Source organism: Diabrotica virgifera, chromosome 4 (genome assembly GCF_917563875.1).
Source record: "Diabrotica virgifera virgifera chromosome 4, PGI_DIABVI_V3a".
Lineage (NCBI taxonomy): Eukaryota > Metazoa > Arthropoda > Insecta > Coleoptera > Chrysomelidae > Diabrotica > Diabrotica virgifera.
Window position 1 is genome coordinate 11,602,753 of NC_065446.1, and position 18,526 is coordinate 11,621,278.

Genomic DNA, 18,526 nt, shown 5'->3' on the forward strand with positions numbered 1-18,526 from the left:
ATCGTGGCGAGCCGTTATTACGAAGTTGGTTTATTTATTTTCGTTAAATTTGCAACTCAAGCAAATAACCTATACCGTACCGAGCTGAACTATCTGATTGTCTTATAGATTTATTTATTTTCAATAATAACCTTTATTATTCGCAACAATATCAAGTTTTTGAAGTTATACTTCTTTACCGGCGATAGAGGGTGAATTTTTATATGGTAAAACCTAGCGACCGGGCGCATGCACATTATAACTTTGTTCTGATTGGATGTTCAAATGACATGTCAAAAATTATTCAATATGGCGGCTGTGGCACAGCTGTAGTTAGATTATTTATGGTTGTTGCATTTTAAAATTTGTGTGAAAAGAAACAACAAACAAAAGTTAGTTAATAGTTATACTGTCTTTTTAAATAGTTTTCATATACCTATATTTTTGGACTTTTGGTCTATTTTGGACAAGGAAAACTCATTCTAATTTGGTAAGTATTTTTTATTATAATCATATTGTAATTATACATTTGGATTAGGTTGAAATACATACATTTATTTTCTCAAGAATGCGGATTTTAGAGAGAAATCCCAAATTAGGTTCGATTTCTATTTTTAAATTATGATTTTTTGGCGTAGATTTATTTATCTAGTAGGTATGTAATACTTTGATTTACATACTTAATTTGATTACCAACAAAATTTCTACCAATCTTCATCTAATATATTGTTTTCTTACTGTTTTGTTATATTTTTATATTTTCTTCCACAAAATTTAAACTACATAATTTAATTTTCAAAACAACTGTCAAACAGTAAAACGTTCAGTTACCGTATTTTTCCACATGATAAATAATGTGGGATTGGACGAGTGAGTCTACGCTTCGATTACGAATCAAAGCGCCACGAAATTCACGGGTTCAATTCCCGATGCAAGTTTTATTTTTTTATTTTTTTATGCATGTTATGATTGTAAGTATATTTGTTATATAATTTTTGTTTCAGAAAATGCGTATATAAAATTTTTGCCAACAATTATTATCGTTCAGAAATCATTTTTTCTTTGTGGCATTTTTCAATGTGTTTGTGTGCGTTTTATTCTTTTATTTTTTTAAATTTTTGGTATTGTCTTAAAAATCACATAATATGTAGTAGAAGTATAACTTCTTACGTGCCTACAAAGTACACACACATTCTTGTTTCAAAAGAAATAAATATTGCTTTGAAATTCATGGTGATTCCATATAAGTTTGGTTGTGTGTATATGTTACAGTTAACTTCCGAAATCAGGTTAATCTCAATATTACCCAGTTTATATTGAGATTCACCAGTCTAGTTGGTTAATGTCCGAAGCTAAACGATCTTCAGCCTTCAATCGGACATTAACCGGCTAATCTCGACATTAACACATGTGTCTTGTTAAAGTCCACATTGTTTTGTTGCGTAATCAAGTGGAATTCGTGCAAGAAGTATAGTTATTTTAAAGTGAAAATTTAAGTACCTATTCAATATGTCCAATGAATTTAAAGACCGGTTCTACGAGAATCTGGATAAAATCATTTCCACAAAAAGGGATGACAACAGTGCTTATTTATCTCGTGAAAAATATGAGTTAATTTGTAATCAAGTGAAAGAAGCAAAACGACAAGCTAAGAAAACAGCGTTGTCATATCGACGTTTGACCAAATACGATGTAGTGAATGTGGCAAATCATTTCAAACTTATTGCTCCTTTACAAGAAGGCACGGAGACATTTTTATATTACGTAAGAAAGAATGTGTGTGTACTTTGTACGCACGTAAGAAGATATTCTTCTATTATATAGGTAATTTAAACGAAGTAAATATACTTAACAGGTTATTTGTATTTTATTTAAAAATTAAACTAACTTCCTTATCTACCACTTTCAAAAAATTTTTATTAAAATAACGAAAAATAAAAAAAAGTATGAATCGTCCAGGATTAGAACCCGCGACCTTCCGTGTGCTTCCGTTCTCTGTCCCACCGCTCTACCAACTACGCCATCGAGCCACTTTAAATGTCCCGTATGTTTCGGATATAATTACACAACACGGCGACAAACTGTAAAAATATTATGCCTACATATTTTATTATTTTACTACAGGGAAACACAAATCCAAAAACACAAGAATTATAATGAATAATACATTTCCTAAAACCACTAATATATTTTTTTAATGACTTATTTGCACGGTTACAGATACGTACATACCTATCTTGAAAGATTAGCAATGAACTACATACTGTCAGAACTACATACTGTCAGTGTGCGCAGGTGCGTGGTTGATGTACAATTTTACCCTCAATCGATTCGCCGCTAAAGAAGAATATCTTCAAAAAAAGAGGAATTACTTGATATTCTTTATGAAGTACATTTAAGTATTGACAATGAAGGAAGAACAAGAATGTTAAATTTTTTAAATGATAAATTCAAAAATATAACACAAGAAGTAGTAACACTTTTTTTATTTTACCGGCACACATTATTACCGGCTGCAAAAATTGGTGATACTGTTAGATTACCTGTCCCCGATGTTGATAGAGGACGAGCTGATGCAAGGAATATATTAGGCGTTGTTACCACAGTTGAAGATAACATGTATTACAATATTGGGACAGAAAAGGGCACATTACCACAGTTATTTAAAAGAAATCAGTTCAGTGTATGTCCGGCTCCCCTTATTGCTGCCGAAAAAGTTTCAGTTGTTGAAAAATCTCTTCGTGAGATTGCAGCGACTTCATCTCTATGTGGTGGTCAAGGATACAAAAGATGCTCGTGCAAAACTAAATGTGGTTCCAAAAAGTGCTGCTGTAAGGCAGCTAATACTTTTTATGCAACTCTAAGTGTCACGCAAGTTTGTCATGTTTGAATAAATATGTAGCAGGTATTTTTATACAATTGGCAACGTTGTATTATTTTCTAACACCAACCAAGGAGAATAGTTAAACTCGACATTAACCTGTTAATGTCAATATATCTGAATTTCGTACGACATTAACATTACATTTCGGTTAAAGTCAAGATTAACCGGTTAATGTCGAGATTAACCATTTTAGAAGTTTAACCGTAACATATATATTTCATTGGCCTTCTACATGCACGTCCCTGGGTGGATAAATGGATATCATCTTAAATAGAATAAATCTAAGTAAACATTATGAATCAGATACCATGCCTTGTCATGTTGTCTATGAGATTAAATCATACTTTTATAATTACTACAGAATTCGATTTTAACATGGTAACTTTGATAAACTTTTTATTCAAATCTGTTTTTGCGGAGTATAATTTCCTAGATTTATTGGGGAGTTTGGTAAAAAATTGGTTTTATTTGAAAACAGGACACTCAGTATTTAAGATTTATGTAATTCAAAAAAGCATCAAAAGCTTAAACCATGTTCCGACTTTGTTATTAATAAACATTGTTGCAGAAATAACGGTTTATAATACGTTTACTTATGGTTTTTGCTCTAAATTAAAAAAAACCACTTGAATTGACATGAACTTTGGCATACACGTGGCTAACATGTCAAACAAAACAAGTGATATGGTGCAGATGTGTGATTTTAGCCTGGGGGTGACTTTCACCCCTTTTCGGGGGTAAAAAAAGATCATCATCATCATCAGCAGCTCGACAACCCTTTTTGGGTCCTGGCTTGTTCTAGGATTTTCCGCCATTCTGTTCTGTTCCTTGCTTTGTTCTTCCAGTGGGTAATCTCAAGTGTTTTCAGATCTTGTTCCACTTGTTCCATGTATATAAGTTTGGGTCTTCCCTTTGACCTTCTCCTTACTGGTGTTTGCTTCATTATGTGTTTTGGTGTTTCGGTCTCTAACATTCGTTCAACATGGCCCATCCAGCGCAGACGTCCGATCTTTGTGGATGTTATGACGTCGGGTTCGTTGTATGCTGCGTATAGTTCAAAATTATATCTTCTGCGCCATACGTCATTTTCTTTCACCCCCTTATATATGTGTCTAAGTATTTTTCGTTCAAACGTACCTAATAAGTTCTCATCGCTTTTCGTCAGTGTCCATGTCTCTGATCCATATATAAGGACCGGTTTTATCAGGGTTTTGTATATTTTGCATTTGGTTTTTCTCGTGATGTTGTTAGATCTTAGATGTTTAATGAGTCCATTATATGTTTTATTATTTTGTAAAAAAAGATACCTTTAAAATAAGTCCGGACGTTGATAGACTGATTAATACTAAGCAACTTTTGGTATATAGAGTTTTTTTACTTGGTCAATACTTTTCGAGTTATTTGCGAGAGAGTATGTTCATTTTTCAACAAAAAACCCACGTTTTTAGACGGTTTTTCGCAAATAACTCAAAAAGTATGATTTAAAAAAATGTTTTCTTAGCAAAAATATAGACAATAAAAAAGTGAAAAAAGGTGTATGTGTGAGGTCCGTAGATCCAGTAGATGCGGAGTTGTAGCTAATGAACAACAAGTTCATACTCGTCAAACTCCAAATCGAATACTTCAACATAAAATAACCAAAAACTGAAGCACTTTTTGAGAAAAACTCAAAGAAAATAAGCAATCTGCGCTCAAAATAAAGTTGGTCCCTTTTTTTTGGGGAAAAAAAATCGATAAAATCACCCCCTAATTAGCATCTCAAGTTAAATTAATCGTTACCGCTTCACAAGTTGCTTTACTTATGTTGTATTTATATGATCTGTAAGTTTCATTGGTTTAACACTATTTATAAAACCACTAAAAACGTGTTTTTTTTTGTTGAAAAATGAACATATTCACTCGAAAATAACTCCAAAAGTATTAACTTCGTAAAAAAACTCTATAGAACAAAAGTTGCTTAGAACTAATCAGTTTATCCACGCCCGGACTTATTTTAAAGGTATCTTTTTTCACCACTGAAAAGGTGAAAAGCCTATTCATGACTATAATAATTATTAAAAAAATTATATAATTATTTTTACGCAAATTTAATTTTCGACTTAATTATATATGTTTTGATTTAAATTAAACTATAATATATAATTGTTTATATAATTAAAAATGTAAACAATTTTGTAAAATCTATTTTCGTTGAAAAAAGTTCTGTAAATAATTGTATATGTATGTACGTCTAAAACAGATGTCCAATATTTTAAATCACAGCAAATCTTTGGAAAACTAGAGTTAATGTCATATCAACTCTGACGATTCACTGACGAGAAATATTAAGATATTAACGCGGTTCTTCCCGAGAACTTAGTCAGTTCTTAGTCATATACAGTGCATTCGTAAATTGTGGAAACGGTCTATTATCTCATGACTTAATTATTTTCAGAGTTAAAGCTCTGACAGGTCGATTTTTATTTTTTAACTATGATTTTTTGACGTATATCCCATAATAATGACGTCATCGATTTGGGCGTGATGACGTCATACATGATTTTTTTAATGGGAACATTTAATGGGGTCGTGTGGTAGCTCATTTGAAAGATGATTTAATTATCTATTCAGTAGTATAAATATTAACACCATTATTTATACCGGGTGGCCTAAAAAATTATTTTTGCATTAAATTAATTGCCGCAACAAAAGAATACATTTTACTGCTGTCAGACAAGAGAAGAAAAAAATGTTTATTTGACAAATAAACATTGCTTTTCGCTTAAATTAAATGTTCAAACTGTCAAGAGGCAGGTGTGTGGCTGTTTGACATTTAATTTAAGCGAAAAGCAATGTGTATTTATGAAAATAAACATTTTTTTTATTATATGTGACATCAGTAAACTGTATTTTGAGTTAAATAAATTACATACGTTCTTCTTTACATAATTCCTCCTTTTTGCTTCAATTATTTTAATTCAAAAATTATTTTTTGGTCACCCTGTATAAATATTTATGTTAATGTTTATATTACTGAATAGATAATTGAATCACCTTTCAAATGAGCTAGCACACGACCCCTATTCCCATTCAAAACAATCATCGATGACGTCATTACTCCCAAATATATGACGTCATTATTATGTGCTATACGTCAAAAAATCATAATTTAAAAATAAAAATCGACCTGTCAGAGCTATAAGTCTGAAAATAATTAAGTCATGAGATAATAGACCATTTCCACACTTTACGAATGCACTGTATATTATCCCTACTCTGGGTCAGTTTCCCTAATTGCATTTCCCAATAAGTTTCTATCTTGGGTCATATCAAAATCAGTCCACTGTAGCAATATGTCCTGCCTAAGCGTCTCCCTTCAGGTCTTTGTTTGTCTTCCTCTTCTGTGTCTTCCAGAAATTCGCAGTTCAGTAATTCCTCGTATTTAGTGATTAACGTCTCGACCTTTAACATGACCAAATCAACTTAACCTGTGCTGGCTAGACTTCCCCCAATATACTTATTCCTAATTTTGTCCTTTTTTGTTACTCCCCTCATCCATTTAAGCATTTCCATTTCCGCCACATGTATTCGCTGTTCCTTTTTTTTTATCAATCCATCAATCAGTTCCGTACATCATAGCCGGTTTTATGGCTATTTTATAGAAACTTCCTTTTAACTTCATTTTATTTTTCCTGTTACACAATACACCACTCGCTTCCCTTCATTTTATCCATCCAACCCTAATTCTATCGCATGCATCTCCATCTATTTTTACTATCTAAAGGTATAATTTTATCTGTAGTGACTTCATTTTTTATTAATATTCCTAATACTCTATTTATGTCCCAATAAGTTTTAAACCTTTTTCCTCCAGAGCTTATCAGTATACATCAAGCACCATGGATGTTACCATGTAGTTTCGCTGTTATCTGGTCCAAAACTAATAGTATGGTATAACTAGACAATATTCCAGACATCCAAAGTAAAAGTTATCCTCCAACACCAAATTGTCCTATATGGTCCACATAATCTTCAGAAAGAGTCACACCATTTTGAGCGTCGGGTTCGGGGGAGAGAGGGTGGAGAAATCGGTAAATTAGTAGCTTTTTACGTTTTTCGTCAATATTTCTAAAACTATGCAGTTTAGTATGAACAACCTTCTATTCAAAAATGTTCTACATTAACTTTAAAATAAAAAAGGCCCTATAGGCATAATCCTTCTAAAATGAACAGTTCCAAAGTTAAAGAGGTTATGGTATAATTGATCCAAAAAAAGGCCTAACCCAGACATCCAAAGTAAAAGTTTTCCTTCAACACCAAATTGTTCTATATGGTCCACATATTGTTCAGTATAAAGTTACACTATTTTGAGCGTCCGGTTTGGCGGGGAGATGGGGGAGAAATCGGTAAATTATTAGTTTTTTTTAAGTTTTTCGTCAATATTTCTAAAACTATGCTTTAGCGTGAACAATGTTTTACACAAAAATGTTCTATATAAAATTTAAAACAAAAAAGGTCCGATACATAATTGTTATAAAATTAACGGTTCCAGACTTACGGAGGGTAAAAAGTGGAGGTTTTCGATATTTCTTATATTTTTTGGGCAATTTATAATATTACTGATGAAAGAAATTTTATTTAATAGGATTGTGTTTTCTAAATAAAATTTTTTATTTCAGTGGCCGATGGTATGTTAGTGATAAGCCCTTGAAGAAACGTCAACCTCACCACCCAAAATCATCATCAATTGCCCAAATAATATAAAAAGTATCGGAAACCTCCACTTTTCTCCTTTCGTAACTCTGGAACCGTTGATTTTATAACAATTAAGTATAGGACCTTTTTTATGTAGAACACTTTTGTATAGAACATTGTTTATGCTAAAGCATAGTTTTAGAAATAATGACGAAAAACGTAAAAAAACTACTAATTTACTGATTTTTCCCCCATCTCCCCCCAAATCGGACTCTCAAAATGGAGTAACTTTTTACTGAACAATATGTGGACCATATAGAACAATTTGGTGCTGGAAGAAAACTTTTACTTTGGATGTCTGGGTTAGGCCTTTTTTTGGACCAATCATACTATACTACCTCCGTAACTTTGGAACCGTCCATTTTAGAAGGATTATGCGTAGGGCCTTTTTTATTTTAAATTTTATGTAGAACATTTTTCTATAAAAAGTTGTTCATGCTAAGCCGCATAGTTTTAGAAATATTGACGAAAAACCTAAAAAACTACGAATTTACTGATTTCTCCCCACTCTCCCCCCAAACCCGATGCCCAAAATGGTGTGACTTTTTTTCTGAACATTATGTGGACCATATAGAACAGTTTGGTGTTGGAGGACAGCTTTCACTTTGGATGTCTGGGTTATGCCATTATTTAGATCAATTGTATCATACTATAATAAGAATAAATAAGGACTAAGCACCGAGCCTTGGTACAATCCTACTTTTACATGAAATGATTCAGTCTCTCTCATACTTATCCTAACACTGGTCGTTACTCCCGCAGACTTATCTCTCACAATTTTTACATAATCAGCAGAAACTCCTTTCTTATTGAGTGCCCACCACAGATTCTCTCGAGGAAGAAAGATGTCTGCTTTCTCTGGTCAATGAATATCATACGAGCGTTTGTCTCTGTATTTTTCCATCAATTGCCTTATAATTAAAGTTGCATCTGTTGTTGATCTGCCCTGCATAAAGCCAAATTGGTTATCGAATATTTCGGTTTCTTCACGTATCCGTCCTCAGTTACTCTCTCCCATATTTTCATGGTGTGACTAAGAAGTTTTATAGCCCTGTAGTTTGTACATTGTTATATATCTCTTTATTTTTAGTAAACAGTTACTAATATATTGCTTCTACATTCGCCTGGCATTTGTCCAACTTCCGTATTTCTATTAAATAGATCTCTTAGGCAACTTGTTTCTGTCCTTTATAATACTTTCCATACTTTCCCAGGAATATCACCTACTCCAACTGCATTTCCTCTTTTTATTTTTCGATGCGCGTGAGCCACTTCCTTGTTTGTTATTTTGGTGGCCATTGCTGTTACTATTTCTGTTAACTCTACCAGGCCCTCTGTCAAATTCTTAATTATTATACTGTCAAAGTACTTTCTTCATATCCTTTTGACATCCTTTTCGTGGATCAGTATTTTATTATTTTCATCTCCGATACATCTAATTTGATGAAAATCTTTTGCTTTATTTGCCCTCTGGCTATTTTATATAATAATATCTTTGTTTCGCCTTCTCTGGTATCAAGTTGATCGTACAGATTTGTATACGCCTCGGCTTTAGATTTTGCTACTGTTACCTTCGCTTCCGTTTCGGAGACCGAATAGATAGTTTTGAAGATCTGTGTCCGATCTATTTTCTTCCCACTTTTTATATAATTTTTCCTTCTCTTTTATTATTTCTTATACTTCGTTTGACAACCACCAAGTCTCGTTATTCTCATAATTCTTTCCTGACTTTTTTCAACAATAATAATCTCTATTAATACTGACCATTTTTCTCCAAATTATATTAGGGCTTCCTTTCATGTCCCAACGCATTTTTTCTACTATTCTTTTCCTGAATATACTTTTCTTCTCACCTTTCATCATCCACCACTCGATTTTTGGGGCCCTCTCCAATATTTTGGTTTAGTTTCGTTTTTTTTTAATTCGATGTCCAACACAAGCAACTTATGTTGTTGACTAACTACTCTCTCACTAACTATTAAATACTTTACAATCTTGTATTCATCTTTCTTGTAATCTATGTGAAATATAATCTTTCCTTATTATGAAATATAGTCTACTTGGGGGTGATGGTGTCCACTTTTGTACATAATATCAAAATTGATTTTTTCTCTTTTTAAATGCTTTTCTTTAGTTCAATCTTTTGTGTCAAATCTTTAGACGTTAAGGTACTAGTACACTTTAGAAGACCAAAAATAGGCATTTTTTCAAGACTTTTTTCTCAGAACATTTATTAGAAATGCACATAAATTTCTTTACATATTAATATCTAGCTCTTAGAGAATACAAAAATAGATCTTATTTAATTTATACACGTACACTAATATTGTAGAGAGCGCCAAAGTCGAGGCCTCAAAAAAAAGTAGTTCCGATGGCGGACAGTTAATCTCAGGATTGGGATCTCTGAAACAAAAAAATCGTACTGCATTTAAAAAAGGAACATTTCTTGCGTGAAATTTACCACCGTTAGTGAAAAATTTCACAAAAAAAATTTTAGAGAAATTTGAAACTGTCCGCCATCATTTTTCGAGGCATTGAATTTGCGTCCTCTACAATATTAGTGCACGTGCATAAATGAAAAAAGATATATTTTTGTACTCTCTAAGAGTTAGATATTAATATGTAAAAAGTTTTATGTTCATTTTTAATAAAGGTTTTGAGAAAAAAAAACTTGAAAAAATGATTATTTTTGGTCTTCTAAAGTGTACTAGTACCTTATTTTGACTCCCTTTTTTTCAATGCAACTGAATGAAAATTTGGAGATATATGCAAGTGAAGTTTCTAAGTCCAAGAACAACGTTTTTAAAAAGAACTTTATTGACAAGGGACTACTTACTACAGTTAAATGCAAAATAAGAGTGACGCTATACAATGCAAAAAGTTTATTTATAAGCTCGGTGACGCCGAGGTGTGGTCGAGGTGAAGCTTGCTTACGCTGTCCTTTTATTATTGGTGATTTAGCAGTTCTGGTTTCTTAACTCCTCCGGGGCTAGATGAGAACTATGGGGTGGCATAGTTCGAAGAAATGGAAAATTTTCTGGTACCTTCTTTTCTTGTTCTGTGGATTCTTTTGGTAATTCTGGATTCGTATTTTTCCTGTATATTTGCCAAATGGTGTAGACAAGGAAAATGATTGCTATGACATATAAAATTATGGTATAAAAACTGACATGTTGAAAATGAATGGGAACTGTGTCTAGATTGTCTATTTTGTTTTCTTGATCTGCTAAAGCACTTTGAACATTATTTAATTCGTCTAATTTTATCGAGTCTATTTTTATTGTTTTAAAGTTTAGATCACTGACCGGGGTTTTTAGTAACACTTCTAAATTTGGCAGTTCCATTTTAACAAAGTTTGGAGTTTTTAGTTCAAATGATTTTAAAACGTAATTGTCTATATAAATTTCGCACGCACTATTGAGTTCGATTAAGTAACTACCGTTTAATGGAATATTGTCCGAATTTTTGTCGCATTTTTGAATACTAATCACTTTGTTTAGAGTTATTACGATCCACTTATTGTTTTCAAGTTTTTGAATTTTTATATTGTTAATTTCTGTTGGCACTGATTGACATTGATTTACAAATTTTGAGTACTGTATTAGTTGAACTTCGCAAGGGGCTGTTGGTGTTACTTCAATGGACTGGACATCGTGGCATAAATATTCTTCTTCCAACAATTTTTGACATTGAACGTTGGCAAGTGCATATTGGTATCGATTGGAAAGTAAAAACTTGGATTTTGGAATAATTGTTCTAAAATGAGTTTGGTATCGGGTCGGAAAGGAATAAAGATGATAATAATCATAGTCATTGATCTCAACAATGGGTAATTCAAGTACAAAAATTATTTTATTTGCTTTACTATAACTTTTTATTTTTATTATTTTTTCGAACAACAAAATATTTTGCAAAGATAATTCAAAAGGGAATTTGTTATTTTTAAGAAATTTACTAACGTTTAAAATTTCGAGAAATAGTTCATCTGGGTCGGCTATCGAATTATGAAATGTATTTAGTTTTGAAAAGCTGATAGCAACTTCGATTTTTTCTAGTAGATCATAAATAATTTGGAAACTAGTGTAAAATTGTGACACAAGTCTTTCTAGTGCAAAATAATGAAATGTCTCAACTTTTTCTATTTTTATATCTTTAATTAAGTTTTGAACTTCTGTTATGCGTGAACTTAAAATTAACTGGTTATGGGCTAAGATTTTTGTATTATTTTCAAAATTCTTTATTGAAGATCTTAATAAGGTGATTTGATTTTTAACTATAGTTTTAATATTATTTTGATTATTTGTTAGAGTTTATATAGCGTCGTTGTAACGTTTTGCATCGTTTTGGTCTAGGTTTCCGGTTATAAATTTGATTGCGGAACCTACACCATCAAATAGAGATCTTTTAGATCTGGTATTCCAAAAGGGATTTAATTGTCTTAATTCGAGATAAATTTTGTTTTCTAAAATTTGGATTAGATGATAGGAGTCTTGAAATTCTTTATTAAAGCTTAGAATTTGGGAAGTATTTGAAAGGGTATTTATCATGGAATTATATTGATTTTGTAGAGTAAGGAAATTTGTAGTAATGTCTGTAATGTCATAGATATGTATAAAAGTCCAAACATCTGTCTGAATTCGGGCTGTGCCTAAATGAAGGGGTAAAAGTCCGGGATTGTCGTTTAAGTTATGGAATTTGGATGTGTCTCGTCTTGCGTCGACGTTTGTTGTCCAGAGGGTGAACCTGCAACGGGAGGTTTCTTTAGTTCTTTAATATGTATAATTTCTGTCTGGTTAATGTCTTTTTTATATTTAAGTCTTTGCCGTACAAGTTCTACTCGGTTTCTGTCAAGAATTTTGGTTATTTTGTAGGGACCTAAGTATGGTTGATGTTTTTTGTTACGTTTTTGGGTATTAACTTTATAAACTACTTGTCCAATTTTAAATTCTGAATTTATTTCTCCTTGATCGTTTCGTTTATCAATTACTTTAGTTTTATTTTGTGTTAGATTTTCATGTACATTTTGGTAAACGTGTTTTAATTTGTCTTTATGATTATTTATATATTCTGAATAGAAATTTTGGGAAAGAAATAGTTCGTTGGGGTTTCTAGAATCTGTATGTCCGAAAGTTAGTTCAAATGGGGTAAATTTTGTGGAACTATGAATAGAATTATTGTAAGCTATAAGAGCATAGTCCATTAGGTCATCTTCGTTAGGATACGTTTGTTTTAGAAGTCTTAAATGTTCGATTAGTGTAGAGTGTATTCGTTCAGCTATTGAATTTGATTCATGGTGGCCAGGAGTAGTAAAATGAACTTTGATTTTGTGAATTGCTAATAAATCTTTTATTACTTCATTATTAAATTCTCTACCTTTGTCTGCTACTATTAATTGGGGAATGCCGAAAGAAGTGAAGTATTTTATTAAGGATTTCGTAATGTGAATTGCGTTTTTACCTGGAATAGAATAAGCTTGAGCAAATTTAGTAAATGCGTCTGTGAGGGTCAAATATTTGTTACCGTCATATGTAAAAATATCTATATGAATAATTTGAAAAGGTTTGCTGGCGGTTTCCGTAAGCATTAGTGGGACATAAGGGGTGTGTCTACCATATTTATTTTTTTGGCAAATAGAACATTCGTTAATGTAATTAGTAATAGTTGTCTTCATATTTTTCCAGTAATAATTTTGACGTAATTTTTCAAATGTTTCGTTAATTCCTCTATGGTTAGTTTTTCCTTCGTGGTAATTTTTTAATAAAATGATTTGTTCCTCTTCGTTTGCTACTGTATTAATTAATCTAGTGCATTTAATTAGTTTCGGACCATTTTCAGAAAAATGTTTTAGGTAATATTTATTAAAATCATTATACAGGTTGTCTTTACTGAAGTACAAATAAAATGTAGTGTTAAGGTCTGTGTATGCCATAAGAAATTCAAAAATATCTTTTTCATTATCAGTTTCAGGGATTTTAACTTTAATTATTTTATGGTTTTGATAAGTTTCATGAGTTATATCGGTTTTTGGGTAAACGTTAGGGTATACTAAGATTTGGTGAACTTTGTTATTTATTATTTCGTCTAAAATGGGTATTCCTTGATTCGTTGTTTCGTTTGCGGTTGTATGTTGTGTAGATTCGTCTGAGCTTTCGTCTTGTGTATTTATTTTGTCTGGAGGTATTCTTATATCAGAAATAATGTTAATTTTTCTTGAGTCGTTATTGTTACTTGTTGAAGGTTGTTGGTCTAATGGATTCTCTGCAAAATTTTGGAGGTACTTTAAAATATCTTCGTCTACGTCTCCAGGATTATTTACTATTGATTCATCTTCTAATGCGTTAATTGTAATTCGAGATAAACAGTCTGCGTTTGTATTGTGTTTTCCTTTTTTATAAATAATTTTGTAATCGTATTCTTCTAGTTTTAGACGCCAACGTATTAATTTTGAGTTTGGCTCCTTTAGACTAAAAAGCCAAGATAATGGTTTGTGATCCGTGTAAATGAAAAATTTTCTTCCGTAAAGGTATGGTCTAAAATGTTTACAGGCCCATACAATTGCTAATAGCTCCTTTTCTATAGTTGAATAATTTGTCTCTGATTTATTTAGTGTTCTTGAGGCGTATGCGATGGGTCGATCATTTGGTACATTTCCTTGTGATAATACGGCTCCAATTGCATAATTGCTAGCATCTGTCGTTAATATAAATGGTTCGCTAAAATTTGGGTATTGTAAAATAGGATCATTTGTTAATATTTGTTTACAAGTTTCAAAACAGTCAATAAAATCTTTATCGTGGTTTACTTTAGAACCTTTTTTCAAACATTTGGTCATTGGTTTAGTAATTTTTGCAAAATCTTTTATAAATCGTCTATAGTAACCTAGTAATCCTAAAAAGCTTTTTATTTCAGTTTGGGTTTTTGGAATGGGAAATCTTTTTATAGCTGCGATTTTATCAGGGTTTGGTTTTACGCCTTGAGGGGTAATTACATGTCCTAAGTACATAACTGTTTTTTGTAAAAATTCTGACTTGTCTAATTGTACCTTTAAATTACTTTTTCTAAGTCTTTCGAAAACTATTTTTAATTTTTCAAGGTGCTCTTGTAAAGATGTGCTATAAATTAAAATATCGTCTAAATATACTATACATGTTTCGTCTGTTAGTCCTCTTAAAACATTGTCTATTACTCTCTGAAAAGTTGAGGGTGCATTTTTCAAACCAAAAGGCATTCTTTTAAATTGAAAGTGACCTTGTGGGGTACTAAAGGCTGTTTTTTCAACATCTTGTGGGTCTACTTCTATTTGGTGGAAGCCACTTGCAAGATCTAGTGTCGAAAAATAATTTGCTCTTCCTAATTTATCTAAAATTTCTGTTATGTTTGGTAATGGGTATTTATCATCTACGGTTCTCTCGTTTAACTTTCTGTAATCTATTACTAGACGCCATTTTCTTTTTCCTGTAGAATCTTGTTTTTTCGGGACCACCCAAATGGGACTCGAAAACGCTGAATTGCTATCTTCTATTATACCTTCTGCTAACATCTTATTTATTTGGGATTTAACTTCTTCTCGGTGAACTTCCGGGAAACGATATGATTTTGTATATATTGCAGAATCATCAGTAACTTTAATTTTATGTTTAATACTATTAGTAAAACTTAAGGGTATGCCTTCACAATAAAATATGTCTCTATATTGGAAACAAAGATTTCTTAGTAATTCTTTTTCTTCTTTGTTGCAATGATTTATCCTTATATTTTTTAAATTCCTTTTTAACATATTATCATCATTAATAGACGTTTCTTCGTCAGTTTCCATCTTTCTTATAAAATTAGTATTTACTATATCTAATGGTTCTATATCTAAGGGTTCAATATTACTTAACGTTGTCTTATATTCGCTCATATTCGTAATAGTGGTTATAGCAAAATTATTTTTTACGTTAACTACTGCTTTAGGCATTTCGATTCCTTTACCGAAATTTTTATATTCTAATATACCTAATCCTTCATTTAATTTTACCGGTATTTTGACTATTTGCTTAGTTCTAGGGGGAATAATTATTGTATGATTAAAAGTTGCTTTGGGATATAATATATTCTTTTTACTGGGTTCAAAAATTATGGGTATTGTTACATAAGGCGTTCTCATTTGTCTCGTGTTGACATTAATTGAAGCTTTTAATTTTTGTAATAAATCTATACCAATTAATCCATCAAAATTTTCGCTAAATTTAAAAACATAAAACTTATTATATTGGTTTACTTTAAAAATGTTAAAAGCTGGAATATTAATTATTTCATTGTGCATGGAAATTCCGTGAGCCGTCTGTATATTAAAATTTTCATAAGATATAAAATTTTTATAATATTTATGCGCTAACTGTGGAGAGATTAAACTTTTGGAAGACCCTGTATCTAATAAAAATCTGGCATTGAGTTCTGGTATAATAATATGTGGTAAATCTGCTATCGTTGTATTTAAATATATTATGTCGGATTGTAATTTTCTTGGATCATGCAAAAATTTACGTTTTCAACATTTTGAGTTGGATTGTGATATGATCTTTCATTTGTGTTGTCTTGAGTTTGATAAGGACTGGATTGAGTTTCATAATTGTTCTCGTAAAGCGGTAATGAATAGGGTAATGAACTTTGAGTCGGGTGTTCGTAATCAATGGGAATATTATTATTTTCAAAGGGATTTTCGAATTGTATTTTATCGTTATTAATTTGTTGATTAAATAATTGCGTGGAGGTAAAATGTGGTCTAGATCTTAAAGAAGTATTTCGTGAATTTGTATCCATCGGTTCTGGCTGGTATTGATTTTGATTTTGGGGTTGATTATTAACATTTCTTTGTTGATAATTAGAATTATTATTATGGAAATATCTTGGTCGAAAATTAGAATTATTATTATCGAAATTTCTTGGATTGAAGTTAGAATTATAATTATTGAAATTTCGGAAATGATTTTGGTGTGGTTGAAAAGTATTGTTAGGATTAAAATTATTATTTTGGTATTGCGGTCTGATATTTTGATATTGGTAAGGTGGAAATCTCATATTAGGGCGATTTTGTTGAAAATTATTTCTAGGAATAAAAGTTTGATTAGAATTATTGTTTCTCGTAGGAGTATGTCTCGATGAGGGTCTAAAAGAATTTTGTGAGTTTAAATTATTTCCGCGTTGTAACGAATATAGAAAATTCTCTTCTTCGATAACGAAGCACATAGCTTTCTCTAAACTGTCTGGGTTTCTCAATCTAATATTTGTTTGTAACGATAAGGGTAAGCCTCTAATGTAAGTTTTTAAACATAAGTCATCGTAACTCTGTATTCTAATTAATTTTTCTGGTGCTTTAATATTAAGGGTATTTAATTTTTGTGCTACTAAACTACGTGTTTCTTGGCATCGCATGCCGAAAGTATAAGGGGTTTCATTTTTGAAAGGCCTCAACGTTATCAGGTCTTGGATAAGGCAATCGAGATCTCTCTGATCTCCAAAACTAAGATTAAGGGCATCCTTTACAAGTTGCCATGTATTTAATTCTGTCCTAGAGCCTATTAACATTTGAGCTCTTCCATTTAATTTACCTAATATAGCTCGAAGTAAAAATGTATTCAAAGTGCCATCTGTTTGGCTAGCAAAATTAGTTATTAAATTTTCACAATTTTCAATAAATATGGTTAAAGTATGTGGATTACCATCATATGCTGGGATAGAGTCTAAGTATAGTTTTAACAATTGGTAGTTTGTTTGAGCCATTTCGTTATCTTTATTACTATTTGGTTCTAAAATTGAATTTAATTCTGCTACAAGGCTACTTAAATCTAATTTACTATCAGTTTCACTCATTAAATATTTATTCTTTTTATTCAAATGATATATCAGGTTATAATAAAATATTAAATATGTTTCAACTTCAATATAATCAAATATTTTCAAAAATGTAATAATATAATATAATAATAATATTCTTTTTCTTATTTAAAATAAAAATCTTTGTAAAATCATAAAATCTTAAAAAAAAATCATTTACTGTCGTTAGTTCTCTGACTATAAGTATTCTCAAATATGTATAGGAAAATATAAAATGGAATAATAAAATGGAAAAAATAGGAAACACTTACATTAAAATGTAGAATTTCAACATTTCTGCCTATAGGATTCGACGATTTTGTTCTTCTCCCAGGTCTCGTTGAACTACTGCTTAAAATCTACTGCCTCTAGGGTTCGACGATTCTTGTTCTCTCCCCAGGTCTTGGTGATACCTTGTCTAAAGCTGATCTTGGACACTTTCACAAAAAGTTCGGTTTTCCGGTAAATCGTTAAAACGAAAAACTACTCGCGAAATCGTTCGATTTTTGTAACGTAATTTTGCGACTTAATTCCCGAAAAATCCTACTGACTGCGCCAGTGAAGTTTCTAAGTCCAAGAACAACGTTTTTAAAAAGAACTTTATTGACAAGGGACTACTTACTACAGTTAAATGCAAAATAAGAGTGACGCTATACAATGCAAAAAGTTTATTTATAAGCTCGGTGACGCCGAGGTGTGGTCGAGGTGAAGCTTGCTTACGCTGTCCTTTTATTATTGGTGATTTAGCAGTTCTGGTTTCTTAACTTGCATTCGCAAGAACAATAAACGAATAGTCAAAAAAAATTTTTTATGTTTATTATTTGCTTAAAAAAGACGATTTTAATGGAAAATGCTTAAATTCTCTGGTTTTTTATTATGAAGGAACTTGAAACTTTTACGGATTATATGTAATTATAACGTGTGATCCAAAATTATTGTCACTATAGGTGGATCTGAACGACAGAGATAGCTATACAGTGCATGTCTATTATTAATAGGGCTTTCCATTCACAGTCATTTGTTTCGAGCTTCTGTCAAATGTCGTATAATCCGTGTATAATATTAATATAT

General features: G+C 31.3%; 1 protein-coding gene across 1 annotated transcript; it reads right to left on the minus strand.

Annotated features, from left to right (window-relative positions):
* Window positions 1–16,084: 16,084 nt before the first annotated feature.
* LOC126883419 (GATA zinc finger domain-containing protein 14-like) lies at window positions 16,085–17,452 on the minus strand. The gene has a single exon (XM_050648966.1). It carries the CDS (start codon window positions 17,450–17,452, stop codon window positions 16,085–16,087), a length of 1,368 nt encoding a protein of 455 aa, XP_050504923.1.
* Between the last annotated feature and the right edge of the window lie 1,074 nt (window positions 17,453–18,526).